The sequence below is a fragment of the Mus caroli genome, chromosome 3, assembly GCF_900094665.2.
Source record: "Mus caroli chromosome 3, CAROLI_EIJ_v1.1, whole genome shotgun sequence".
In the NCBI taxonomy this organism is placed as follows: Eukaryota; Metazoa; Chordata; class Mammalia; order Rodentia; family Muridae; genus Mus; species Mus caroli.
Genome location: NC_034572.1, coordinates 91,888,461 through 91,911,855, shown reverse-complemented (window position 1 = coordinate 91,911,855; position 23,395 = coordinate 91,888,461). Strand labels below are relative to the sequence as shown.

General features: G+C 43.6%; 1 protein-coding gene across 5 annotated transcripts in view; it reads left to right on the top strand.

Annotated features, from left to right (window-relative positions):
• Nucleotides 1-23,395, top strand: part of LOC110291038 (myomegalin) — a 198,945-nt gene that overhangs the window by 36,171 nt on the left and 139,379 nt on the right. For all 5 annotated transcript variants that reach the window (XR_003836187.1, XM_029475075.1, XM_029475072.1 and 2 more), the window contains exons 2-3: nucleotides 5,816-5,871; nucleotides 7,740-7,891. Coding sequence is in view for 4 of the 5 variants with exons in the window: in XM_029475075.1 (XP_029330935.1) it covers nucleotides 5,816-5,871; nucleotides 7,740-7,891 (208 nt within the window). In the remaining variant the exon portion in view is untranslated. The remainder of the gene's footprint in view (nucleotides 1-5,815; nucleotides 5,872-7,739; nucleotides 7,892-23,395) is intronic.

Genomic DNA, 23,395 nt, shown 5'->3' with positions numbered 1-23,395 from the left:
AAGTCCCAGGTTTCTGCTGTCCATACTGCTCAAACATATTACTTTTCTGCTTCCAAAATATGTTTATAAAAATGAACCGGAAAGATAGAAAAGCTGTTCTTTGTCCTTTGCCTTGGAGATCCTGAGCAAAGGTGGTGGCGAATGATGGAGTGAGGTCCAGGGAGATACTCAGGACTGCCTCCAGGCCTATGGTCTGGGGGAAGGAGCTTGTGATCAGCCATATTTGGGTAGTTTTCCACTCCTGTGAGAAGAAAAGTCAATCCTTAGGATAATTAGTCTGATGGGCTAGGCGAAGAGAAGGGGATGGTGGAACCTAGACTGGCATCAGTACCTTCCAAGTGGTTTGGACACAGTCTTGGTTGGTCCTGAGATATAATTATCTTATGTATTAAAAACTAGTTGTTGAAGCTGATGGGGAATGGGGTGATGACTGCTTTCACTCTAAAAACTCAGTCGATGGGATTAGATGATTGTACCAAGAGCACAGCTGGCAAAGGAGGGTCCATCTGCTCCGTAGGAAACACAGCACAGTGGGTCCCATCACGGTGCTGCTCTTTGCTATGGAGGAAAGATTCCAGGCCCCCACCTTGCTCCCCAGCATCACGAGAAACTAGACTAGTGGGCCAATGAGTGTCTTGAATATTCCTTCAAGTAAATGAAACTACCATTCCCAAAAATGACTAAAACGAGTCATCACTCGGTCTGCCAGCATCAGAGTGGCAGGGAGTGGCAGGTAGTCGTCCTGCTAATCTCCAACCTAATGGCCTTGGCAAAGCACAGGAAGAGCCAGTGATGTAAGATACAAGTACTGATGAGTTGCTTGGGTCTAATGCCACACCAGTTACTTATCAGTTGGTCAAGAAAGTTGGGTGAGATGGCACATAGAAATCAAGCAAGTGAACAGCTTGTGAGTGGGCTGTGCTTGGAGATTCTTGGTTCTTCCAGTTAAACAGAGCCTTGTCTTGGCAAGTCACCAACGCACGAGATTTTCATGGAATCATCTTGTTTTTAACAGAAAAATGAGGTTAGGGAGAAAGAGAAAGGTGGGGTTATTCTTCACTTACCCAGGAAAGCGAATTTCTCTTAAAAGGTTCAAGCATCTCAGGGAAACGATGATATCTGGATATCTGTGTGGGAGAGCTATCAGTGCCTGGGGAAACAGCATGTTAGCCGAACCTGAGATATTTGTGGACTTTGTTTTGTTTTGTTTTTAAATCTAAAAACAGTTTGATTTGAGAAACTAGGAAAAGGGATACACACACACACACACACACACACACACACACACATATATATCTTAGTCTTGGCTAAAATGGAAGAACATACCTATGTATCTTATCATTTGGTGTGTGTGTGTGTGCGTGAGTGTGTGTGTGTGTGTGCACGCAGGCTTGGGGTCTGTCTCTACTCTCCTTCCATTCTCTCTGCACTTGGGTTTATCAGATGCCTCAAATGGCGACCCTCTAGACACATACTCAGAGTCTCTGCCCTGTGGCTTCCTTCCTTCCCTTGGGAAGCATCAAATTCCCTCCCAACCTTTTTCCAGCAGTGGAGAGTGCCTACTGTCTGGCAGTACAAGAGAGAACTTGAGCTGTTAATAGAGCTAAAGTGATTTTTAAAAATTCTCCTGAGAGATTACGCATATGCCTTTTAACTCAGTCCCATCTAAACTGGCCTTTCCATCCTTCCAGTTATTGATCCATCCAGGCAGGCAGCGAGCCGAGTGCAGAGTGTGTGCATGGGGGTGGGGGGAGGTGAGGCCTTGGGAAGGGGTGATGCCCACTGCTTTGTTGCAACCTGCCCCTGGTCTGCAGAGCAAGGAGGATTGAGCAAGAGCGTGTCTGGAAAGTACCTTAGATCCTTGAAAAGCATTAAAAGGAGTTTTGTTGTGAAATTTTACACTAGTCATTATTTCTATCACTGAGACACAATGCTAGACAAAAACAAATTAAAAGAGGAAAGATTTATTTTGCATTGATCAATTCTGAGGTTAAGCCCATGATCACTGGCTCCATTGTGGACCTCTGGTGAGATAGAACATCACGGAATGAGGGTGTGAGAGAGGAAAGCTGCCTTCCTCTTATTGGACAGGAAGCAGGAAAGAGTGAGGGATAGTTGGGGACAAGATATATGCAGGGTGACCTACTTCCTTAACCAAAGTCCCACCTCCTAGAGTTTATGTCACCTTCTGGTACCACCACCCACTGGAGCTGTTGGGGAGCTATGGGGATGGGATGGGGGTGGGGCATTTCAGATCCAAACTGTCACAATAGACTCTGTAATTAGATAAGAAAATATAAACTCACACTCTGTTTGTGTGAACATTTGAGGAAATAAAACCCCAGAAAGGTAAAATTGATATATAAGCAAGCTAGTGGCTTTCCACACACTAATGAAGTGCGTGCTGAAGCAGAGAGGTTTTTCATTTGTCTTAAGGCAGAAACGAAACTCCATCTGCATTTTGTCTGCACCAGGGCACCAGCCTTAGGAGCCTGTGGAGGGCTAGCCTGGGAGGAGCAGGGCTGTGGCAAGCTGGAAAATACTTGTCTGTTCTATTTAACCGGGGAAGGGAACTTATCCTCCATGTGAAGAGATAGACCCTTCATTTTTCCATGGAATGTAGAAGTGGGTCACCCGGGTGAGGCTGATGGGTGAATTTGGCCTAAGGGTTGACTGGGCCTCTGAAAGCAGGGCAGCCACCTTTTTGAACTGAGCATTCTCAGTGAGTGACAACCCATAATGATAAATTTCCCCTTATACAAATCTCAAGCCATTATTCTGCTTAGTGGTTTTGACATCTTTTTCCAGCTTCACTTCGACAGAAGGGAATCTAAAAGCGGCGCGTACATTCCTCTCTTTTATGGAGTGGGCGTGCCTCCCTTGCAGGGAGACTCTTTACTAAGGATAGAAGGAAGGCAGAGGGCTGGGAAGACTGCCGCTGGAGATCTACTTCTGGTTAATAGAGAACTTGCAGTTGTGTGCATTCCCAATGTGTCATGTCTGATACTTTCATGTCCATCTGGTTAACAGAGTGAAGATTTATGTGATGTTTCCCTAAGGCAAACATCAATTTCCAAACAAATGCCAGAGTCCCTTCTGTCTGCTTTGCGACCATTGTCAGGCTTCTAAAAGGAGAAACCCTGGAAACCAAAAAGAGTTCTTTTGTTTACAACTGTCTAGGGATACCCAAACACTTAAAGAATAATAAGTTCAATTGCAAAGCGCCTCTCTGAAGAATAATTGCAGCCATTTTTGCCCTTGCCTTACTTGTGTGCCCACCTAGCCTGTCCAAACATTGGCCAGCAGCAATTTAAAACCTTTAGCCACTCTTCATCTTTCTGATTTGTAAAACCCCAGAGACTCGATGTTCTCCAGTGTCCTGAAAGGCTTTATCCAGTTTGTGGCCCCTCCCCTCACTCTGCTCAGCACGCGGAGCATCTGTTTGGCATTCTAGTTGCTCCCTGGAGGGCTTTTGCATTTGATGCTATCATGTTCAAGGAGTCTTTTCTCATAGACACCCAATAGCTACTCATTGCACCACGGAGCAGCCTGTCTACTAAATATTGCAGCCTTGTCTACTAAAATACTGTTTCTCTACTTACCTATACACCCATCCCCTCCCTACATCCATCTTTTCTGTCCCGTCACTATCACATCTAAAGAAAAGTCCATTTCCCCACATTCTGGTTCCCTTTATGTCCCCTCTACCAAAGGAGCCCAGTCCATATCTCTGTATTTCTGTGGAACCTATTAGCATTCCAACAAGGCTGGTAGTCTCCAGGCTCTCTCAACCAAACAAGTACCTGTGGCACTTCTCAGCTCTTCTCAGACCATCCCACCCCTGCATTCTTCCTACCCTAAACCTCTACAGCGCATGAGCTCCCAGGTTCTCACTCCCTTACAACCCTACTATTTTGGCTATGCATGCTCTTAGTCTCCTCTCTCTTGGTCTTCTTCTGCCTTTGTCTCTTCTCTCACTCCCCCTATCTCTTCCTCCCCTCCTCCCAAGTCTCCTGGCCATGTTCAATCTACCATCTTTTTTTCTCTGCTCTGGACTCTTCCAAGTGCCTCTGGCTATACTATCCCTCCTACCTACAGATAGAAACCTTCCCCTCAACCACACCTCCGAGTGGCCATGTCCTCTGCTTATATACTCACCCTTTAATAGAACTTGTCTCCAAGGGCTCCTATACTAAAAAAGAAATATTTCTATTTTCAAAGGATACCCCTAAACAAAATTAAAATATTTTTCCACACTGGACTAATCACCCCTTTTGAAAACTAAAATCTATTGTTGAATATTGTTTACTGTTATTTTCTGGTATTGTTTTTATTTCTTTAGCTTCTTTAGCTCTGATCTTTGAGGGCTGGGAGTTATAGCTCAGAGATTACTGTGTCAGCAGGCAGGAGGCCCTGGGCTGAATCTCCAGTACTTCCTAAAGTAACCAGAAAAAAAAAACTCAAACAAAACACAGCACCAACCAGCATGTAGGTGTTTGGCAAGTCCTTATTGACTGTTCTCTGTGACCTTTGTCCTCTCTGTGTAAAGGATGGAAGTGCTTGTCTGTATTTTGCAGATGAAGCCCTGGCTCCTGGATCATATCATTACTAATGTTTCCATGAATGGACTTTGCTTTTTCATGTGTGTGTGTGTGGGGGGGGGTGGCAGGGGCTGATTCTTTATTTTATTTTCTCTATTTGAGGCAGGATCTTACGTAGCCCAGGTTTGCCTTGAACTTACTATGCAGCTGTAGATAGCCTTACACTTCTGATCCTCCTGCTGCTACCTCCTAAGTGCTGGGATCACAAGCAGGAGCTTTGTTCCTGGGTGAGGGGGGCAAATCCAGGGTTTCACGCATGCTAGTCAAGCACTGTACCAACTCAGCTACATTCCAGCCCCCTTTGTGTCAATACTATTGGCTAAACATTACGTGTTGGGTTTCCTTCTCCACTGCCTTTTTGCTATAAAATCCTCACACTTGGATATCGATTCTCCCCATACGCCCTTGGCTACTTTTCATCCTCAACTTGACACAACTAGGAGTCACCTCAGAAGACAGAGTCTCAGCTCAGATTGGCCTGTGGCCATTGTCCTGATTGCTGATCGATGTGGGAGGGTTCAGCCCACCGTGGGCAGTTCCAACCCTAGGCAGGTGGTTCTGAGCTATTAAAAGATGCTGGCTGAATACAAGCCAGATCAAAGGGAGCCTCAGCCAGCAAACACCTTTCCTCTGTTATTTCTGCTCCAAGTTCCTGCTTGAGTTCCTTTCTGAATCTCCTTAGGGATGGACTATTGTCTGGGAGTGTACGCTGAAATAGACCATTTCCTCTCCCAAGTTTCTTTGGTCATGCTATCTATCACAGCAGCAGAGAAGGGAACTAGAACACCATTCTTTTTTTTTTTTTTCCTCACTTCATATAGCCTCACTCAGCATCTGGAACACTCTATGTGAACTCTAAGTATTTGATCCTTTGTTATTCTTTGTTTTCTAAGAAGGTTCAGCTTGGTCTGGTTGCTCCCTGCATCCCTCTAACACTTTCTTGACTAAGGACCATGGCTGTTGCCTCCCGATAGAAAATCTTTTTGCTCCTGCTCTTCATGAGGTTGATACCCTCCTTATCTGGCTTTAAAGTCTGTCTCACCAAGCCCTTATACTAATTAAATTCTCTATGCTTTTGCCATCATTGACCACAGCAGTTAAGATCTTTGTCAAGAGTGTAATGACTACTGTGAAGAAATGGGTGAGGCCAGCACACAGATGTGTCATCATATACCTCATTAGTTACATTAATTAACCTATGCTTTCTTTCATAGACATTATTTTGGAGAAGATGATGGAGAGATGGTACCCAGAACAAGCAGTGCAGCAGGTAAGGATGCTGTGGACTGTGCCCTTTCTCGTCACTGTTTCTTGTCAATTATCATTTCCTTTATTTGAGGCTCTTCCAGTCCATAATGGGAGTCTCCTCAAATTTTTATGAATTTCCAAATCTGCATACACCACTGAAGTATATAATTCCCTAGTTGGAAATCGCCTGTATGTAATTGTATGTGCTAGGAAACAGCACAGAGCAGTCAATCATAACGCAAAATTCACTTCTGTGAATTCTTCATACTTTTAATGAGGCTAGGATTGCAAGATTAAAGTTGCTTGCAAATGAGTAAAATAAATTATGCCATCAAAATGAAATCTCTACTCTGATGCCCCATTAAAATGAGTATAATAGTGATGGAGCTCTTAGAGAGGCGATGAAGTGATCAGAATTCTTCTTGTCTAGAAATACGCACTTCCTAAATCTCATTTACTGTTCTTGCTGCCATAGTTACAGTGCACCTGCTCCTGTACATGCACAGCCAGGGATGTTTCAAGTATAAGATCAAAGTATGGACAGCCCACCTCTTGTTCTCTTCCTCTTCCTTTCTTACTCTCTCTCTCTCGTAGAAGTTTCCATTTCTCTTTCATAATTTACAGATTCACCTTCACTTTTTCTTCAAAGTGCCTTTTCCATTTAACACGGATGAATTTAAGTCTCTGCTGAGCACACATAAACGCTCTAGGAAGATGATGGGAACACATTTATGCTTCCTCAGAGCAGCTGGAAAGGAGGTTTCCCTTTGGCCCCTGGTTTCAGGGGCCTGTGGTTGCTTGGCTCTGTTTCCCACGTGGCTTGTGGTGAGGCAGCCCTTCACAACAGGAGTCCATAGCTGAGGAGACATGCCTACCTCAGGACAACTGAGCAGCAAAGACAGAGGCAAAGGGCCAAGGTCCCTATAACCTCTTTGAGGACTTGCCCTCAGAAACCTGTCTTCCATCTATTAACTCCAGTTTCCACCTCCCACAAGTGCTATAGGCTGTCCAGCCAGCCTTTAGCATTTGAGCTTTTGAGGAACATTCAAGATTGAAACAATGACACAGTTCTTCTGACAAGTTCACAACTGGGACAGGAGGAGACAGGAAGGAAGGGAGAGAGGGGAAGAAATAGAGCACAGAGTGACGATTTGCCTTAAAGTCTACTTTATCCTTGTGTCTAGAGAGCGTCTCCATGAAGTCAGTCAGGGCCATAGCTACCTTCTCAATGAAGTCAGGGCCATCCAGGGCCCATTTGTTTTCACTTGTCCTCAGACTGGAACTCCATATGTCATGTGCGTCCATGTGGCTCTTACTCTTCTTAATGCAAAGAGAATAGTTTGGTTAATAGCAGCTCATTGTTTCCTTCTATCAGCCAAGGAAAGATTTGTTTTCTACATTTTTTTTTATTACTTCAGATCATAATCCCAGTTGTGCCCTCATCTGTGGCCCTCTTGAGTCATGTTTGATGGGGGAGCCAATTCCTTATCTTTTCATGTGCCCCTGCTCTGAGAACTTGGTGCTGCAGCACCGTGAATGCTGAGGTAAGAAGCCGAGAGCAGAAAAGCAGTGTCACAAGTCCTCTGTTCCTGACACATGTAGGGTAATTCTTGTGTGACTTGTTGGTGAGTCCATGTCACTTGGCCAACTTGGGTAGAGACGGAGTATGGCTATCATGTCACAAAGAGGCATGGACATAAGCTATGACCAAGGATTTACCAGAGAGCATTAGTAGCAAGCCCCACATATGATATTGTGTGTGAATTCTTTCTATATGACCTACAGTTGGTTCATGTTCTGCAGAACTTCTGCTGGCACGTGCCAGTTAGAACAGCCATGCTGCCTTCATTATGCAATACTCTTTTTCTTATTGTTCTGTTTCCTTGCCAGCTTTTCTCAGTGACACTAAAGATCGAGGTCCTCCCGTTCAGTCGCAGACCTGGAGAAGTGCTGAGAGGATTCCCTTCGCGCAGGCGCACTCCTTGAGAGCATTTGAGAAGCCCCCTCTGGTACAGACCCAGGCTCTTCGAGACTTTGAGAAGGTGAGACAGAAATATGGAATCAGGATTTTATTGTAAAAATATGATTTATATTTCGGAGTATGGCTCAGCCATCATAATGGTGACCCTTTTGAGAATGTATGCACCCTAAGTATATGCTTTTAGCTCTTTGCTAGAGCCCATGGGAGATCAATTGCTGATACTGGTGAATTCTGTTTTATTGGTCATCTTCCTAGTTCACTTTTTAGACGGCCCAGGAAGGTTAAATGACACCTGGAGAAAGCTGTACTTGCAACATAGTGAGCTCAGGGCAATTTTCTCTATTGCCAGCTTGGACAATGCCAGAAAGCTAGATACTGTCTGTTCTATCAGGGAGCTCAATGAGAGAGCCATTTGCTTTTTAGCAAAAATCAAGTGAAGTTGCTTCAGACTCTGTGTGGTTTGAACAGCTATGGCATCCATAGATTCATGGTTTTGAATGTTTGGCCATAGTAGAGTGGCAAAATTAGGAGGTGTGGCCTTAATGGAGGAGGTGTAGCCATAATGGAGGAGATGTGGCCTTATTAGAGGAGGTGTATCACTGTGGAGGCAGGCAGGCTTTGAGGTCTTAAATGCACACCCAGTGTGAAAGGGATCCAGTCTCCTGCTGCTGGCTGCTGGGGATCAAGATGTAGAACGCTTGGCTCTCCCAGCACCAAGTCTGCCGGCACTGCATGATACCATGTTTCCCACCATGATGATAATGAACTAAACCTCTGAGACTGTAAGCCAGCTCCAATGAAATGTTTTGTTTTATAAGAGTTGGTATGATCATGATGTTTCTTCACCGCAACAGCGATCCTAAGATGGACTTCTTAAATATCCATAGATTTGGCCAAGAACAGAACCCAATGGTATAGTGCAGATTCCCAGCTCCCTGCATGCTGGGTTAGCCCTCAGAAATCTGTACAATAGAATCTGTATTTATACCACCCAAGAGGAGACTCTCAGAAAGTCTCATGCCCATGTTCTAAAAAGGGAAACAGGTCTTTGGTGCCCTCTGGGGGATACCCAAGGAGTGGGCATCTCTTGAGTACTTATACATAGGTTGTCAGACCAATGGGTTTCCTTTCAGTCCACAGGGGATCCCTATGACCATAGCACAATAAAGTCAAAAGAAGTTGCGTTACCATGCATTTACTCTGACCTTCTTCAAGTCATAATTACAGACATTCCCTAGGACCACAAATACATCCTTCCAGATATATTCTGTGGGTGATAATGGTGACGAGAGTAGGTGTGGTAGCAACTTCACATGCTCCTTTCCCCAACCTTTTGGATCTGCTGCTGCTCAAGAGGCAGGCACTTATGCAGAGCATCTCAGCATCTGAGAGGGGTGCCTCTGAAAGGCAAAGTGTGTTGTGACTCCTTTTGGTGAGAGGCAGTGGAGAGCTTAAGACTGAGGAATATCAGGTCCACTGATGGGATGAATGACTGGATGCTGTGAGGCTGAGCTGGGGGACTAACAAGGTCAGCTGGATTCCAGATGTAACTCCTGAGTCCTCTGATTTGACAGTTCAGGTCACCTTGTTCTCTAGGTGTTGAGAGAAATAGCAAAACTCAATTTCTGTTTCATGGAGTGCTAATCTGTGTGTTCACCCTTAAACACTCACATCTATTTTGTACATCTGACGGGGATGTGACAATCAGAGAAATCATTGCTTTGGAAAACATTGCTGAGCACTGAGGACACATTCCAATGCCCTACCCTAAAAGTGGAGAAAATATCAGGGCATGCTCTGTAAGTTTAAAAACATGTATTCCATGGCCTTGGGATAAAGGACAGGTAGGGGCTTCCTGAGAGCTATGTTGAAGGTTTTGTACCAGACAGGGCTTCATTCCTCCAGGGCTTGTCGAGCATGTCAAAGCAGCACAGGCTTGGGATGAGCAGCTAGGATTCATCCTGATCAGAACAAGAAGCATGTGAGAATGTCCCTGCCCTTCATTTCCATGTTAGGAAGTCCAGACATTGCATGACTAACCACATGGTAATGTAACAACATAACTAACATTATGATCTGTAACAATAAGGACCATATAATTTGAGATGCAGAGAGAATGTGTCTAATCTTATTAAAGGAGTGTGGAATGGCTTTCTTGCAGAGGCTACCTGTTACAGATGCTGTACACTGGCTGAGATTAAGTTTCCTACTCAGAGATATAAAATTCCAAATGAAGGGGACATTGAGGGCAAAGGAAGAAGGATATGCATAGAATGAGTCCATGAGAGGTTGGGCTAGAGGGAGATAAGAAAGGAGTCCAGATAAGAAAAGAAGAAATATTAAAGGATCTGGCTCAGTAAACAGTGATTCACCAGTAATGTGATTCCTTTGAAAATGTTTTCTGATGCAGGAATTCTAGGGAGTTACCTGGGAGTTACTCTGATTTCAACATGTTCTGTATTAGTATTGCTGTGATGAAACACCCCAGTCAAAGCAACTTGGGGAGAAAAGGGTTTATTTGGCTTACACTTCCACATCACTGCTCATCATCAAAGAAAGTCAGGACAGGAACTCAAACAGAGCAGGAGCTGACACAGAGGACATGGAGGAGTCTATTTACTGGCTCGTTCTTCATAGCCTGCTCAATCTGCTCTCTTACAGAACCCAAGACTACCAGCCCAGGAGACTGGGCCCTACCTCATCAATCACCACTTAATAAAATGCCCAACAGACTTGCCTGTTTACAGCTATATATTCTGGAAGCGTTTTTTTCAATTGAGGTGCCCTCCTTTTAGATGACTATAGCTGTGTCAAGTTGATGTAAGAAGTAGCCAGCACAATATACGATGGCCATAGTTTTGTTTTGAATGAGTGAATTTATTATATTTATTATGTACACAGGAGGCCAAAGTAAGAGAAAAATAACAAGTGAAATAGATAGATCAATAGACAGGTAGATATGATAGATAGATAGATATGATAGATAGAGCAATAGATAAATATGATAAATAACTAGATAGATAGATAGATAGATAGATAGATAGATAGATAGATAGATAGATAGAGCAAATATGATTAAATTGGATGCTCAAAACATCCAGCAGTAGTCAAGTGGGGAAGCCCCTTAAAGTGGTCCTAGAGTTCCCAATACTGATTCCTGGCAGAGCACACTGGGTGAGAATCCCTGGTAAAAGAATGAATAGCAACAGCTAGAGACACCATCATCATCTCGGAGCTCTAACATCCAGCAGAAGCTGACTGGGGAGGCTGAGGCAATCCGCTGGGAGTTCTGCTTGAGCTTTCTCTATGGATGAGCTTCTCACATAGGATTTTCCCATGGATACCTTTTCAGCTTCTCTTTCCCTCTGTGGGGAGTTTTATAACTTGGGATGAGCCATCATAACCTCTGTTGGAGACGGTTTACCTTCTAGCTGCTCTCCAGGGCATGGTGTTCTCGCTCTTGGGTTGTTTTGCTGTTCTTCTCCCTCCCTGTCAGAGTTAGGGAGGCCCAGCTAATCGGAGGACAATGGGCATACATGTGTTTGGGTCTGAAGTGGGTGGGGGAGCAACCTCACTTCTAGAGGCAACGTCTCAGCAAGCTCAAACTGCACATGACACAAAGTAAGATCCAGCAGACCCAAAATGTAAACACTGGTGTGCTATGGAGCCAGAACATAACTAGGGAAAATGACCATTACTTTTTCTTAGGGTTTTATTGCTGTAAAGAGATACCATGAGGAAGACAACTCTTATAAAGGCAAACATTTTGTTGGGGCTGGCTTTCAGTTTCAGAGGGTCAGTCCATTATCACCATGGGGTGTGAGCATGGCAGCATGCAGGCAGACTTGGTGCTGGAGGAACCAAGAATTCTACATCTCGATCAGAATCTCCTGGGGCAGCCAGGAGAAGACTTTGATTCCACATTAGGAGAAACTTGAGCATAGAGACCTCAAAGTCTACCCCCACGGTGACACACTTCCTCTAACAAGGCCACACCTACTCCAACAAGGCTACGCCTCCTAATAGTGCGATTCCACATGGACTAAGCATTCAAACACATGAGAGTCTGTGGGGGCCATTCCTATTAGAACCACCACAGATGTTAATGTATAAATGTGACAAAAGAAGTTGGATGGATAAGCCAGGGGCTCTCTTTTCTGTGTGTCCATTCTCAACACTCTATCAACAGTAGTAAGTGAATGAAATAGGGTGGATAATGCCTGCCTGGAGGGCTTAGAAAGGAACTGCTCAGCCTTACTTTCTGGGTATCAGGTGCTAATGAAGGATCCCACTTGGGAATGAAATTCTAAGTTCCTCTGTTAGAGCTGATGCAGAGTAGAATTCTACCAGATCTTCCCAGCTAAGCAAAAAATTCCTTTCATATCAGAATATCATCTCACACATTCATTGCGTGAATCAAAGTCCCAACCCATGCGTGATGCACAGCTGTCTTCTTCTATGTCTTTGTTTCTGGTGGTTTCTATGCCAGGAAACCTTTCTCTCTTTCTCCACCTGGTTAACACCTGTTTATCTTAAACAGTTTTGACTGAGTTTTGACTAAGGCACCGAGTTTCTCCTTTTGTTTGTTAGGATGGTTTCTCTAATCATAAAGCATATTCTAATTCAGACTCCACGCTTACCCTCAGCCAGTTTATAGCATCTAGTGTAATGCAGTATACAACCTATACTCAATAAATGTTCAGCAGCAAATTTGTTGAAAACTATTGAAGACCAACTATTCCCGTAGATCTTGCGGCTCTCCTGCCGTGACTCAGTATCCATCATGAGTGACAGATTTTAAAGCAGGTATCTGTGTGTTAACGATGGAGCAGGAGGGAAAAATGTCACTCAGCCACTGACAAAACCAAAGAGATAGAAGAAGGGAAGGAAACAGAGAGTTTTAAAAATACTTTTTGATGGGATAATTAAGAGAATTGTGTCCCTGGTAAATAATAATGATGTTCATGGAGTACTTTCTATATACTCAAGGCTTTTCTAACTCTGTAACATGCTATTTCAACTAGTTGCTATTTCAACTAGTTCTTGCTCACGTTGCTAACTTAGGAGATAGATACTCATATTACATCTATTACACCAGCGAAGAGACAAAAGTCCAAATAACTCTCCCCCAATCATGCAGAGCCTCAGTAATGCTGCCGGCTCCAATTGTCTTGGGAGATGGAAGGACCAACCATTCAGAGAGGGGATTCCATTGGTGAACATGTACAGTGTGGCTTTATACATAGATCAGAATGGTCCGAGGTATAAAAGAGCTCAAGAAGGGTATATGTGTTTTATAATCGAGAGCAGGCCTCTGTTGCCTTTCCCTGATTACCTATTTTCTAGCAATGATGCCTTTAATATGAACATGCCTTCAAAACCATCGACAGCATTTTCTAGCCGTACACTGAAGCCAGCTTTCTCCGGCAGGCTGCTGGCTCTAACCACAGTGAGTCAGCCTCATGAGGTCCCACCCACCCTGGCAAACTTTTCCACTTGGGTCACAAAATCTATAGGAGGAAAAAAGGAAGAAGAAAGGAAAGAAAAAAGAGAGGAAGGAAGAGAGAGAAGGAGAAAGACTCAATCACAATAAGAGGATTCTTCCCTCAGGGAACTGCATTACTATGGCTGAGTATCCTTTGCTAATTTAGGTGAATCTGGGTCACGTTAGGGTCTGCAGGTTCCGTATGTCTTGTTTCCCTCTAATCACAGCCTTGAAACATTAATGTTACTGGCAAACTGAATTTTATTTTTGAGAGAGGATTTACACTTCCATTACCATAGCATCTCAAGTATACTGGTTTAGTTTCCACAGATGCCTTCAGACATCTGGAACATTATTAGATAAGAAGAGAAAATTCTAAACTTTCAATATCCACAAGCATAATTGTTTTTTTTTTCTTTTAAAATGGGATGCAGTCATTCCACAGACCTTCAGCAAAGTTTCACTCCTAACTTACATATAAAATTATTTAATTTTTTTTTGCTTAAGAACTACAGAGCAAAACCAATGGTCTGGTCTGCAAATTAAAACACATCGGAATGTTATCATTGCTATGATGGAAGTCAAGGGTCTTAACAAAATATGTAGCTTGTGCTCTTAGAATGATTCTGGGCATGGTGGAGGGGAAGATTCCTAGAGAAAACTGCACTTGACTGGGGACCTGGAAGAATGTCTAAAAAGAGAACACAATAAAATTTTTACTTTTTCTTGGAGTAATTTGCAAATGTGAAAACACCCTGGTATAAGGGGCTACCTGTCCCAGAGACAAAATGTCAAAGAAATGCTTACAAGGAGAGTATGGAAACGACTGAGTGGTTTGAACTGAAGAAAGTTATTTCTATTAGTTGCAGTCACAGCGTTTCCTCACTTGATCTGTTCCATTAGAACGTCTCCATTTGTATCGTTTCTTATGTTTATTTTGGTTGATTGACACTTCTGATTCGGTGAGCTTCGGTTCCAGTCTTTATAACCAGCTTTGCAAAAGCCATTTGCTAAGCTTCTGCTACATTTGAAAATCAAAGTTATGTTTGCTCAGAAGACCCAACTGTCACTGTGCCTGTGTTCTCTGGGGCTGCTCTTCATTTTAATTTTATTCAACAGGAGGAAGGCAGGTTAGGGACTGGTACAGAATGTGAGGCATCTTCCATGCAGAAATAAAAGCATGAGTCAGGCTGTGGATGAGGGAAGGGACTAGAGCTGGTCAACAGTCTGAGAGCATGCTGACAAGGAACATGGAGAGGAGTTGAAAATGGAAAAGAAAATGAAAAAGTCTATATGGCCTGCGAGGTATCTAAAGACTTTAAAATTTACCCAGTCTTAACTAGGATGTGTTTAAAATGGTTTACCAGGAAGATGTTGAAATCAGATGTGCCTTCCCCCGCCTCTTTTTTTAAAAATTTATTTTTATTTTATGTATATTGGTATTTTGCTGCCTGTATGTCCCTGTGAGGGTGTCAGATCCCCTGGAACTGGAGTTACAGGCTAGAGCTGCTGTGTGGGTGCTGGGCACTGAACTCAGCTTCTTTGGTAGAGCAGCAAAATCTATTCTTTTCATTACTAGATATGGAGATAGAGTGTCTGATACACGGCAAGCATGCTGTGCTAGGTTATGCCAGCCACTGAGAAAGAGAGCAACTGGAAATCTTGATGTGATGTGGTGTGTGTGTGTGTGTAGGTGCACCTGCACACACACACACACACACACACACACACACACACACACACACACAGAGGTATATCTATTTCTCCACCTTACTTCTGAGGCAGTCTCTTACTGAACCTGTAGCTTACAGGCAAACAGAGCCATCTACCTGGCTTTTACATGGGTTCTGTGGATTTGAACTCAGGTCCTCTCGATTTCATAGCAAGTGCTCTTACCCACTGAACCACCTCGCCAGCCCCGAGGTTACTGAAAACCGGGAGGCACAAACAAGACCACTGCTTGGTAGCTTCCCTTTTATTGCAGAAGCTCAGCAACTGAGCTCTCTAAGTTGAGCCCACTGTGGACACACCCAAGTCCTGGTATTGTTGACTGGTAGAGGATCTAGTTTAGATCCGGAGAGTCCTTGAGTACTACTAGATCACCGCAGCCCGCCTGTCACTTCTGCCGACTCTCACGTTACTGTCTCGGGCAGCGTTATTTCTGGCTGGGCCATCTATTTCTGGTGGCCAGGGGAGTTGTTTGCTTTGTTTTGTGTTTATTCCCATGCTCTGGTGTGAGGGGATTGATGATGCCTTGCTATTCCAGGACTGTGGGTGGCATGGGTGTGCGAGCATGGCGGGGGATGGCATAAGGGACGTCATTTGGATCCTCATCCTTTATGTGACCGAGGACACTGCCCAAGATGGGCTTCTGCATGAGCTCTCTTGTCATCGGGCTGGCTATTTCCAGAGAAGGATGCCAAGTGTGGGCACCAGTGTGCTGCTGAGTTGTAGGGCAGAAAGCAGAATGGTTTCCATAGTTTGGCATTTAAATGACTCTGGAGCTTCAGGAATGATATGGTAGTTTCAATCTCTTGTTTACTGTCCAGTCTCAAAGCGGGGAAAAAAAAAGCCAGGCCCTTGTAGAATTCATAGCTGGCATCTGGGATGCTGAGCAGAGCCTGTGTGTTGCAGTGAAAGGGTTTGGGGAATGGAAGAACAAATTGCATGATTTTGATTCTCCTTGTTAGTCTGTTAGTCCTGGGAAAATGCCATACATGTTCATGCAGATTGCCTAGTGGGTATGTTTTCCTTGTGTCAAAATGTAGAGTGGATCATGTTTTGCGCCATTTTATCTGAGGATTACAGTAAAACTTTCTTATGATAAAACTTAACCATAACTAATGGATAGTGAAGGCCACTTAGGATATGTAGGTAGACTTTCTGTTAGAACCTGTGATCCATTTAGGATCAACTATTTAACATTCACTGGTTCTTCTCCTCCTCCTCCTCCTCTTCCCCTCCTCCTCCTCCTCCTTCTCCTCCTCCTCCTACCCCGCCCTCTTCTTCTCCTCCTCCTCCTTCTCCTCCTCCTCTTCTTCTTCCTCTTCCTCCTCATCCTCTTCTTCTTCCTCTTCCTCCTCCTCCTCCTTCTTCTATGGCAGCTTTATTAAAACTCAATTTAAGTACCACACAAAATTTATCCTTGAAGAGTGTATATTTCCAGTTGTGCAGTTGTCAATTGATACCTAATTCCAGAACATTTCTACACCCCAGAAAGAAGCCTTATGCTCATTACAGCCTCTCCATGTTTTCCCCTTGCTCTGTCCCCTGAAAATCACTGGTCTACTGTTCTCCATAGATCTGTCCATTCTGAGCATTTCCTACAGTGGAGTTATACAGCATCTGGCCTTCTGTGCCTGCCTTTTCCCGTTAGTAAATGCTTTCAGGACTTGCCCGTGTGGTAGAATATCATTCTTACAGCCGAACAGTGTTCTCGTATAAGGATACCGTCCGTTTTTTATGCATTTGTCAGTTCGAGAACACTTGGAACATTCCCACTTTGAACTCTCACGAGTGGTGCTGGGGCAGGCGTGGTGTTCGTGCTTTACAGAGCTGTTTGTATTCATTCTTTGGATTTGTAGTGAGGAGAGGGTTTCTGGGTCATACGGTAACACCGTATAATTTTCTGAGAGCTGACTTTGGTGTAGTTATCTTGAAAATAGAGAGAAGGATTTTTAAAAAAATGTAGAGTCTCAAGAAGGTTCCCCAAGGGCACAGGGGCAATTACTTACAGTTTAGATGGACTTTGAAAAGATATTGGAGGCCTGAGGCAGAAGAGGAAGTACCTCATTAGTCACGGGTGTGTCATAGGCTCACAGAGGTCACAGGTGTCCCAGCTGAGGTCCTGATAACTGTGCTTCGGGAAGTGTGGTCTGGCGTTGTCATCCTTACTCTTGTACCTCAAGGGTGGTGTTAAGGATGTAATGAAATAAACATGAAAATGCTACCTACACCGTAAATCCTATACAGGATGATTGCTGTAACAGACACGGTATAACCGTATCTACAGAACTACCGTAATTAAACATTCAAACACGGAAGAATCAAGTTGGTCAGAGATCTTAAAAGTTCTCTCTTGCTGATCTTCGAAGACCCTGAGCAGTGCCCGTGGCAAGTGTTTAGTGGTCCCACCGAAGTCCTTCTCCAGACAGGAAGTTTACTCTCTCTCACTAACACGCAGTATGTGGCCATAAATTCACAATGTCCAATGCTACTCAAGAGGCAATTGATCTTTACAAAATGAATGTTTTCCCCTGCCCCTGACTCCTTGTAATTCCTAGTTTTGCTTCTTTTACAACAGTTTTATTTTTACCAACAGTTTCACAAGCAACAAGAGTGCATGAAGGATAATGAGCTAATTGTTAAAATAACTGCCGTCTAGAAGTCACCTCTGCAAATATTATATGTGACTGCAGTCATCCTGGCAGCCCCTGAGACCCACTCCTCCCTACCCCCAGCTTTTTCATTCTCAACCTCTCTGAAGCTCCCCCGACTCACACAGTTAGAAAATAGCAAAGCCCACATTTGAACTTGAGTGTCCTTGGCTCTAAAGTGATTGGTTTTTGCACAGTATTGTTGCCTCTGGATATATTCACATATGATCTCACATTATTTTTAAATAAGTAGATAATTAGCTATCAGGGGTATAGTAAGTACCTTTCTGGTTGCCATAACCAAATACCTGACAAGAATGAAGGAAGGAGAGTTTGCCTCACAATTTGAGAGGGGGTGTTGCAATAAGAGCAGCCCTGGCTGCTAAGGGAACATGAGGTGGCTGGTTACAGGCCACCCACAGGCAGGAAGCTTTGCTCAGTTAGACTGAGGCCATGGTGGGTGTAGTATTTCCCACATTCAGGGTAGGTCTACCCTCCTTAGTTAAGCCTTTCTGGAAATTCCCTTAAAACTGGTCCATGCCATATCCCAGGTAGTCTAAATACATCACACGGGGATGCTAAAAACATTTTCCTTCCATCTCTTGGTTTGCCATTTTGCTATGCCCCCCCCCCCACAAACAACACAAAATATGAAATATCACTGACATCCAGTTTGTTGAGTTTAAATTATAGAAATTATATTACAGTTGAAAACAATGAGTCTATTCAGATGATTAATCAATTCTAGTGAAGAGGGACATGTTTTTAGGATAAAAACTGCAAAGAGAATAATATGTTTTCAAGCAATTCCATTATAGGAGCTATCTGGGGGGTCTGAATATGATTAAGCAAATGTCAAGCTGAGTTTTTTAAAGGCTGACTTGACAGTTGGGTTTGTTAATGGAGCATGACATGCGACAGCTGGGTGGTAATTCTCTTCCTCCTGCTGGCAACGATGGAGTCATTATTACAGTCTTATTTCAAGACTGGACTAATATATTATGGAAGCTGTAGAAAGAGGAAACTCAGGAAGGAACAGAGGAGAGCCATTTATCTCTGGAAGGAAAATGTTTTGAAAGAAGAGTAAAGATAATGAGGGCAAAAGAAAGAGCTAAGTCGACATGCTTAGAGCCTGTAGTTTCTGTCTTAAGCAAAGTGGACCTTCTCCAGATCGTGAAGTACTAGGGCAAAGTATATATAGCCCAGTATGTGGGATTTTGCTTTCAACGCTACAAAACAAAAACAGTAAACAAATAAACAAAAAGCAAGAAAGAAAGGAAGGAAGGAAGGAAGGAAGGAAGGAAGGAAGGAAGGAAGGAAGTTAGGAAGAAAATAAGGAAGGAAGAAAGGAAGGAAGGAAGGAAGGAAGGAAGGAAGGAAGGAAGGAAGGAAGGAAGGAAGGAAGAAGGAAGGAAGGAAGGAAGAAAAAAACAAGGAAAGAGCCTCGCTGACCTGCAGTTCCTAGCCCTCCCTCCCCCACCATCTTTCTCCTCATCTCAGCCCTACTCTCCCCATCAGAACCTGCTTCAAAAAGGAAACTCTTAGGTCCTCACTGACTGCCAAGCTCTTCTCGGCAGGGTTCTCTCCAAGCTCCTAGTGCGGTGCCCTAGACTTGAGCCAACTTAGCTCTCTGTCCTCTTATATTTGGCTTCTCCGTGCTGCCTCCGTCCATGCAGACCTGATTGCTTCTTTAAGGAGAAAGAAGTGCCAGTTCTCTGTGGAACCTTTCTGGACAAGCTCCCCTGACGAATTCATTTTGTTCGTCCTATTTGCGGAGTTCACAATGTCCTTGTGTTGTAATTTTCACATACTCATTGGTTCAGAACTCTTGTAGCAAGTCCAGATTGTGCAGTTAACTTTAGTTTGCTAGAGTACTTTATATATATAATACTTTAATATATACTTTAAATATATATACTTTATATATTTACTCTAAATATATATATATATATAAGACAACCCGTTTCTAAGGAGAAATGACGTCAGGGTTGCAGATGGAATTTAAGTCTAATCAAACCCATGGAGAACAGAGAGCTAGTAATTTAATTATCGGTCTGTTCTTTCATTCAGCACTCATGTACTGAGTGCCTCCTGTACACTAGGCATCATTTTTGGTACTGGGGGTAAAGCAGACCCACTCCAGTTTTTTCATAGAGAGTGCATGCTGACTGAGAGAAATTTAAGATAAATGGGTCAGTGTGCAGAATCTAAGACCCTATAATGGAATGGAATCTTAGGGTGACAAGGACTGTTGGGCTAAGGTATGGGATGGGCTCTAGTCTTAAATGAGGCCCTTCATAGGAAGAAGATTTGGCAGCTATCTAGGGCAGGAGCACAGCACGGTGAAGGACCAGCCATCTCAGAAGCCCTGAGGAACAAGGCTCTTTACTGCATTTGAGAAAGAACAAGAAGAGTCAGTGTAGGTGGGACAGCATGAGCAGGTGGGAACCCAGCAGAGAGAAGGGAAGAGGAGGGGAGTAGTGGGGTGGGAGGGGAAGAGAGGGGAAGGGAGGAGGGAAGGGGATCCAGACCCACCTGGGCCTGCACTTTAAGGGCTAATGAACCACCATCACCATCGACATGGAGTTAGATTCGGGGAGGATAGTAGCTTCCAGCACCATGGTGCATTTCAACCTGGTCCCAGAGGCACTGTGCTCAGGATTGATGATCAGCATCAGGGATAGAAGCGGGGACACGGGGAAAGGGGGCTGCTCACGTAACTCAGGGGAGAGGTCATGGCATCTGGGACACAGTACAAGAGATGCTGTGGTGGTGGCACCTGCCATCTGTGATCTGTATTTCTAATGCATGTGTGTTATAGACAGTGGGATCTGCAGTCACATGAGATGGTGTCTGTGAGAGACTGAGTCAGGAGTGACTCAAAGGCTTCAGTCTCACCAACCACAAATCTTGCCTTGCAACACATAGGAACTGGCTCCAACGAGGAAAGAATGTTGTCTAGGGATGATCAGGAATGCAGACTGAGATGTCACAAGTATGAGATATTAATGTTCAAGTGGTGATTTCTGCCAGTGAGGCTAATATAAACCTCCCAGAAGAAGTTCTTCTCATGGGCAGATGAACTTAGGAAGGTAAGTGAACAAGATATAATTTTCCTACAACTACCATTTTAAGAAAGTGTGATTTCTTTGGAACTATTAAGGGAAAAAAAAAACTTTTACAAAGTTCCAAACTCAACAGGAGATATGGAGGCAGAGGAGGTCACAAGATTTATTTACTGCTAGAAGAGAGTGTACTGGGGTCTGAAGGGAAGGGGTGGGCTTCACACCATCCAGAAGGGCAAAGGAGTCTATTTTAAGGCTTTGAGGGTAGGGGAGGGACAGTGTCTGGCACTGTGGAGAAGTGAGGAAGGTCTAGTTATTGTATGACTCAGAGGAGTCAGGGAGGCGTGGAGGAGGGGCACTATTCATTATAAGGTCAGCTGGAGGCGGGCAATGTGTCCTATCCCTTTATGTTTGAGGTATGAAAGTTCTTGGCTCCTGTCATTCTCCTGAGATCTACTTTAGGAGGAAATTCTAGGCACGCTAACTTATTGATAAGAAAGTGGATTAGTAAATCTTATCACAAAATATAGAATACTTATCAACTCCAATGATTATTTTAGGGAGTGCTTTATAAATACAAAGCCAAGAGAATATGGGCACAAAATCAAAATATTCCTTGCCAGCCCCCAAACCACTCTATTCCGGTTGAAATAATCATAAGCAGCCTGTAGCCACACTGTGGGAACGACTGTTACTGCAGAAGCAGTCTTCGGCTGTCGCACAGGCTCTAAGAGCAGACATAGAACTCAGTGGTCCTTTACTCGGGTGGCCATAGATGGGCAAGGTTAGAGTTTACATGGGAAGTCAAAGGACCCTAAATAATCTCAGCCACCCACCAAGAGGATAAAAGCAACAGCAAAAGGCAGCACGTGAACACTTGGTGTTTGCCTGACTGGGAGTTCGAAAGGGGAGGTCCGTCAGGGTAGGGAAAGCGTGATTTTGATGGAATTCCAACTAAGACTTGAAAGAAGAGAAGGGATGGACTGTCTTAAAGAAATGTGATCTAGTTTTCTCTTTAGCCTAAGAGATGGGTGAGTTGCCCATGAAGTGTTCTGACAAGATTGGAGTTTTGAAGGCATTTCCTTGGCTACAGTATGAAGAGTAGAAGACGCTTTGGTAGAGTCTGTTTGACATGCTTGGACTTGTGCTGGAGTGTTTGTCATGAAGTGGGTTGTGAGGATGGGGGTTCAAGTTGCACTCTCCAGCAAAACTTTGGGTGTGTGGGCTAGTTCTTGGTCAAGAAGACTAAGGTAAGGTATCACTTGAGAGATAAAAACATAGCATCCTAAGTGGATTAAACCATTTAGTGGAGAAAGCCTGTAGAGAAAGAAAACTTAGAAGGGTAAGAACTTACTGACATGAAGGCACTGGCCTAAACCAATCCAAACCACCCAACCACCCAGTAAAGGGGCAGGAGGGGGTGGAAAGAGAACAAAGGCATAGAAATCAGTGCAGGAAACATCTCAGCTGCAGGGGAATATCCTTAAGTCTCATATACTTTAATTTCTCTAATTAAAGCCTTTTATGAAATTATTATATGTGATTTAAGAAAGAGGATTCAAGTAGACAGCCAAAACCTAGCTACACACTATCTATAATCCTTTGAGCAAAGTGGAAGTGATAATAACCATTACCTACCTGTTCCCAGTCATTTCATACCGTCTTCTCAGCATTTCGTGTTCTAGATGAGGACGGTTCTATGTGTGGAGAGGTACACCCTCAGGCCACACAGATATTTCATAGTAGAACTAGTCCCAGAAAGTTTGTTAGTGTATGTGAGACACGGTCGCACTAGGTTCTCCAGGCTGACCTCAAACTTCTGGGAAGCAGCAATCCTCCTGCCTCTGCTTCCCAAGAAGCTGAGATTCCAGGAACTTACCACAGGGCTCAGAAAAGTGAGTTGTGAGTTCTAGTTTTTATCCTCATTGTCACTAAATCTCAATGGACTTCATTTATTCTGAAAGTTAAGGATTTAATAGACATGAAGAATTTTTATGTGCGGATTTTTAAGTGAGTAGATTTCTTAATGTGAAAAATTTTCCTCATCATTATAAGACACATGTTCCTCCTTACAATCTTGTTTTCTCAGAAGAATAGACAATTCCATTGCACACTCCTGAAGCCACCTGATTTACTCAAGCTTTTTCTGTTTCTCGTGGTCAAGTGTAAGTTCAGTTGTTGGCAAAGCATTCGTTGCTATCATCCCAGCAGTAATTGATCATCCTTCATTCTGGGTTCTCTCAGTGTCAATGTTTCCCAAACTACAGGGTAAGACTTATTCTCTGTTCAGTAAGTTAATCCAGCAGGTCACTCTCAGAAAGACAAGTAGGAAATATCAAATAATAATGCATAATTGAATAATTGTGTATATATATATATATATGAGTATATGAGTGTATAGCAATGCAAAATGTAAAAAGTTTGATAGACACAAATTTGTAAGATTACAGTATAAAACACACCTTAACATGTCATGACCAACTGTGTAGCTATGCCACTCTTTGGGGCTGTCTTCACCTTTGTGTGTGACCTCTGGATACTTGGGAAAGGTTGACTGGAATTGTTATGAAGGTCCAGAAAGAACAGGGAAGATGGAGAGTAGGTAGGTTAGGGAAGAAGTGGATGCTTAAATTATATAT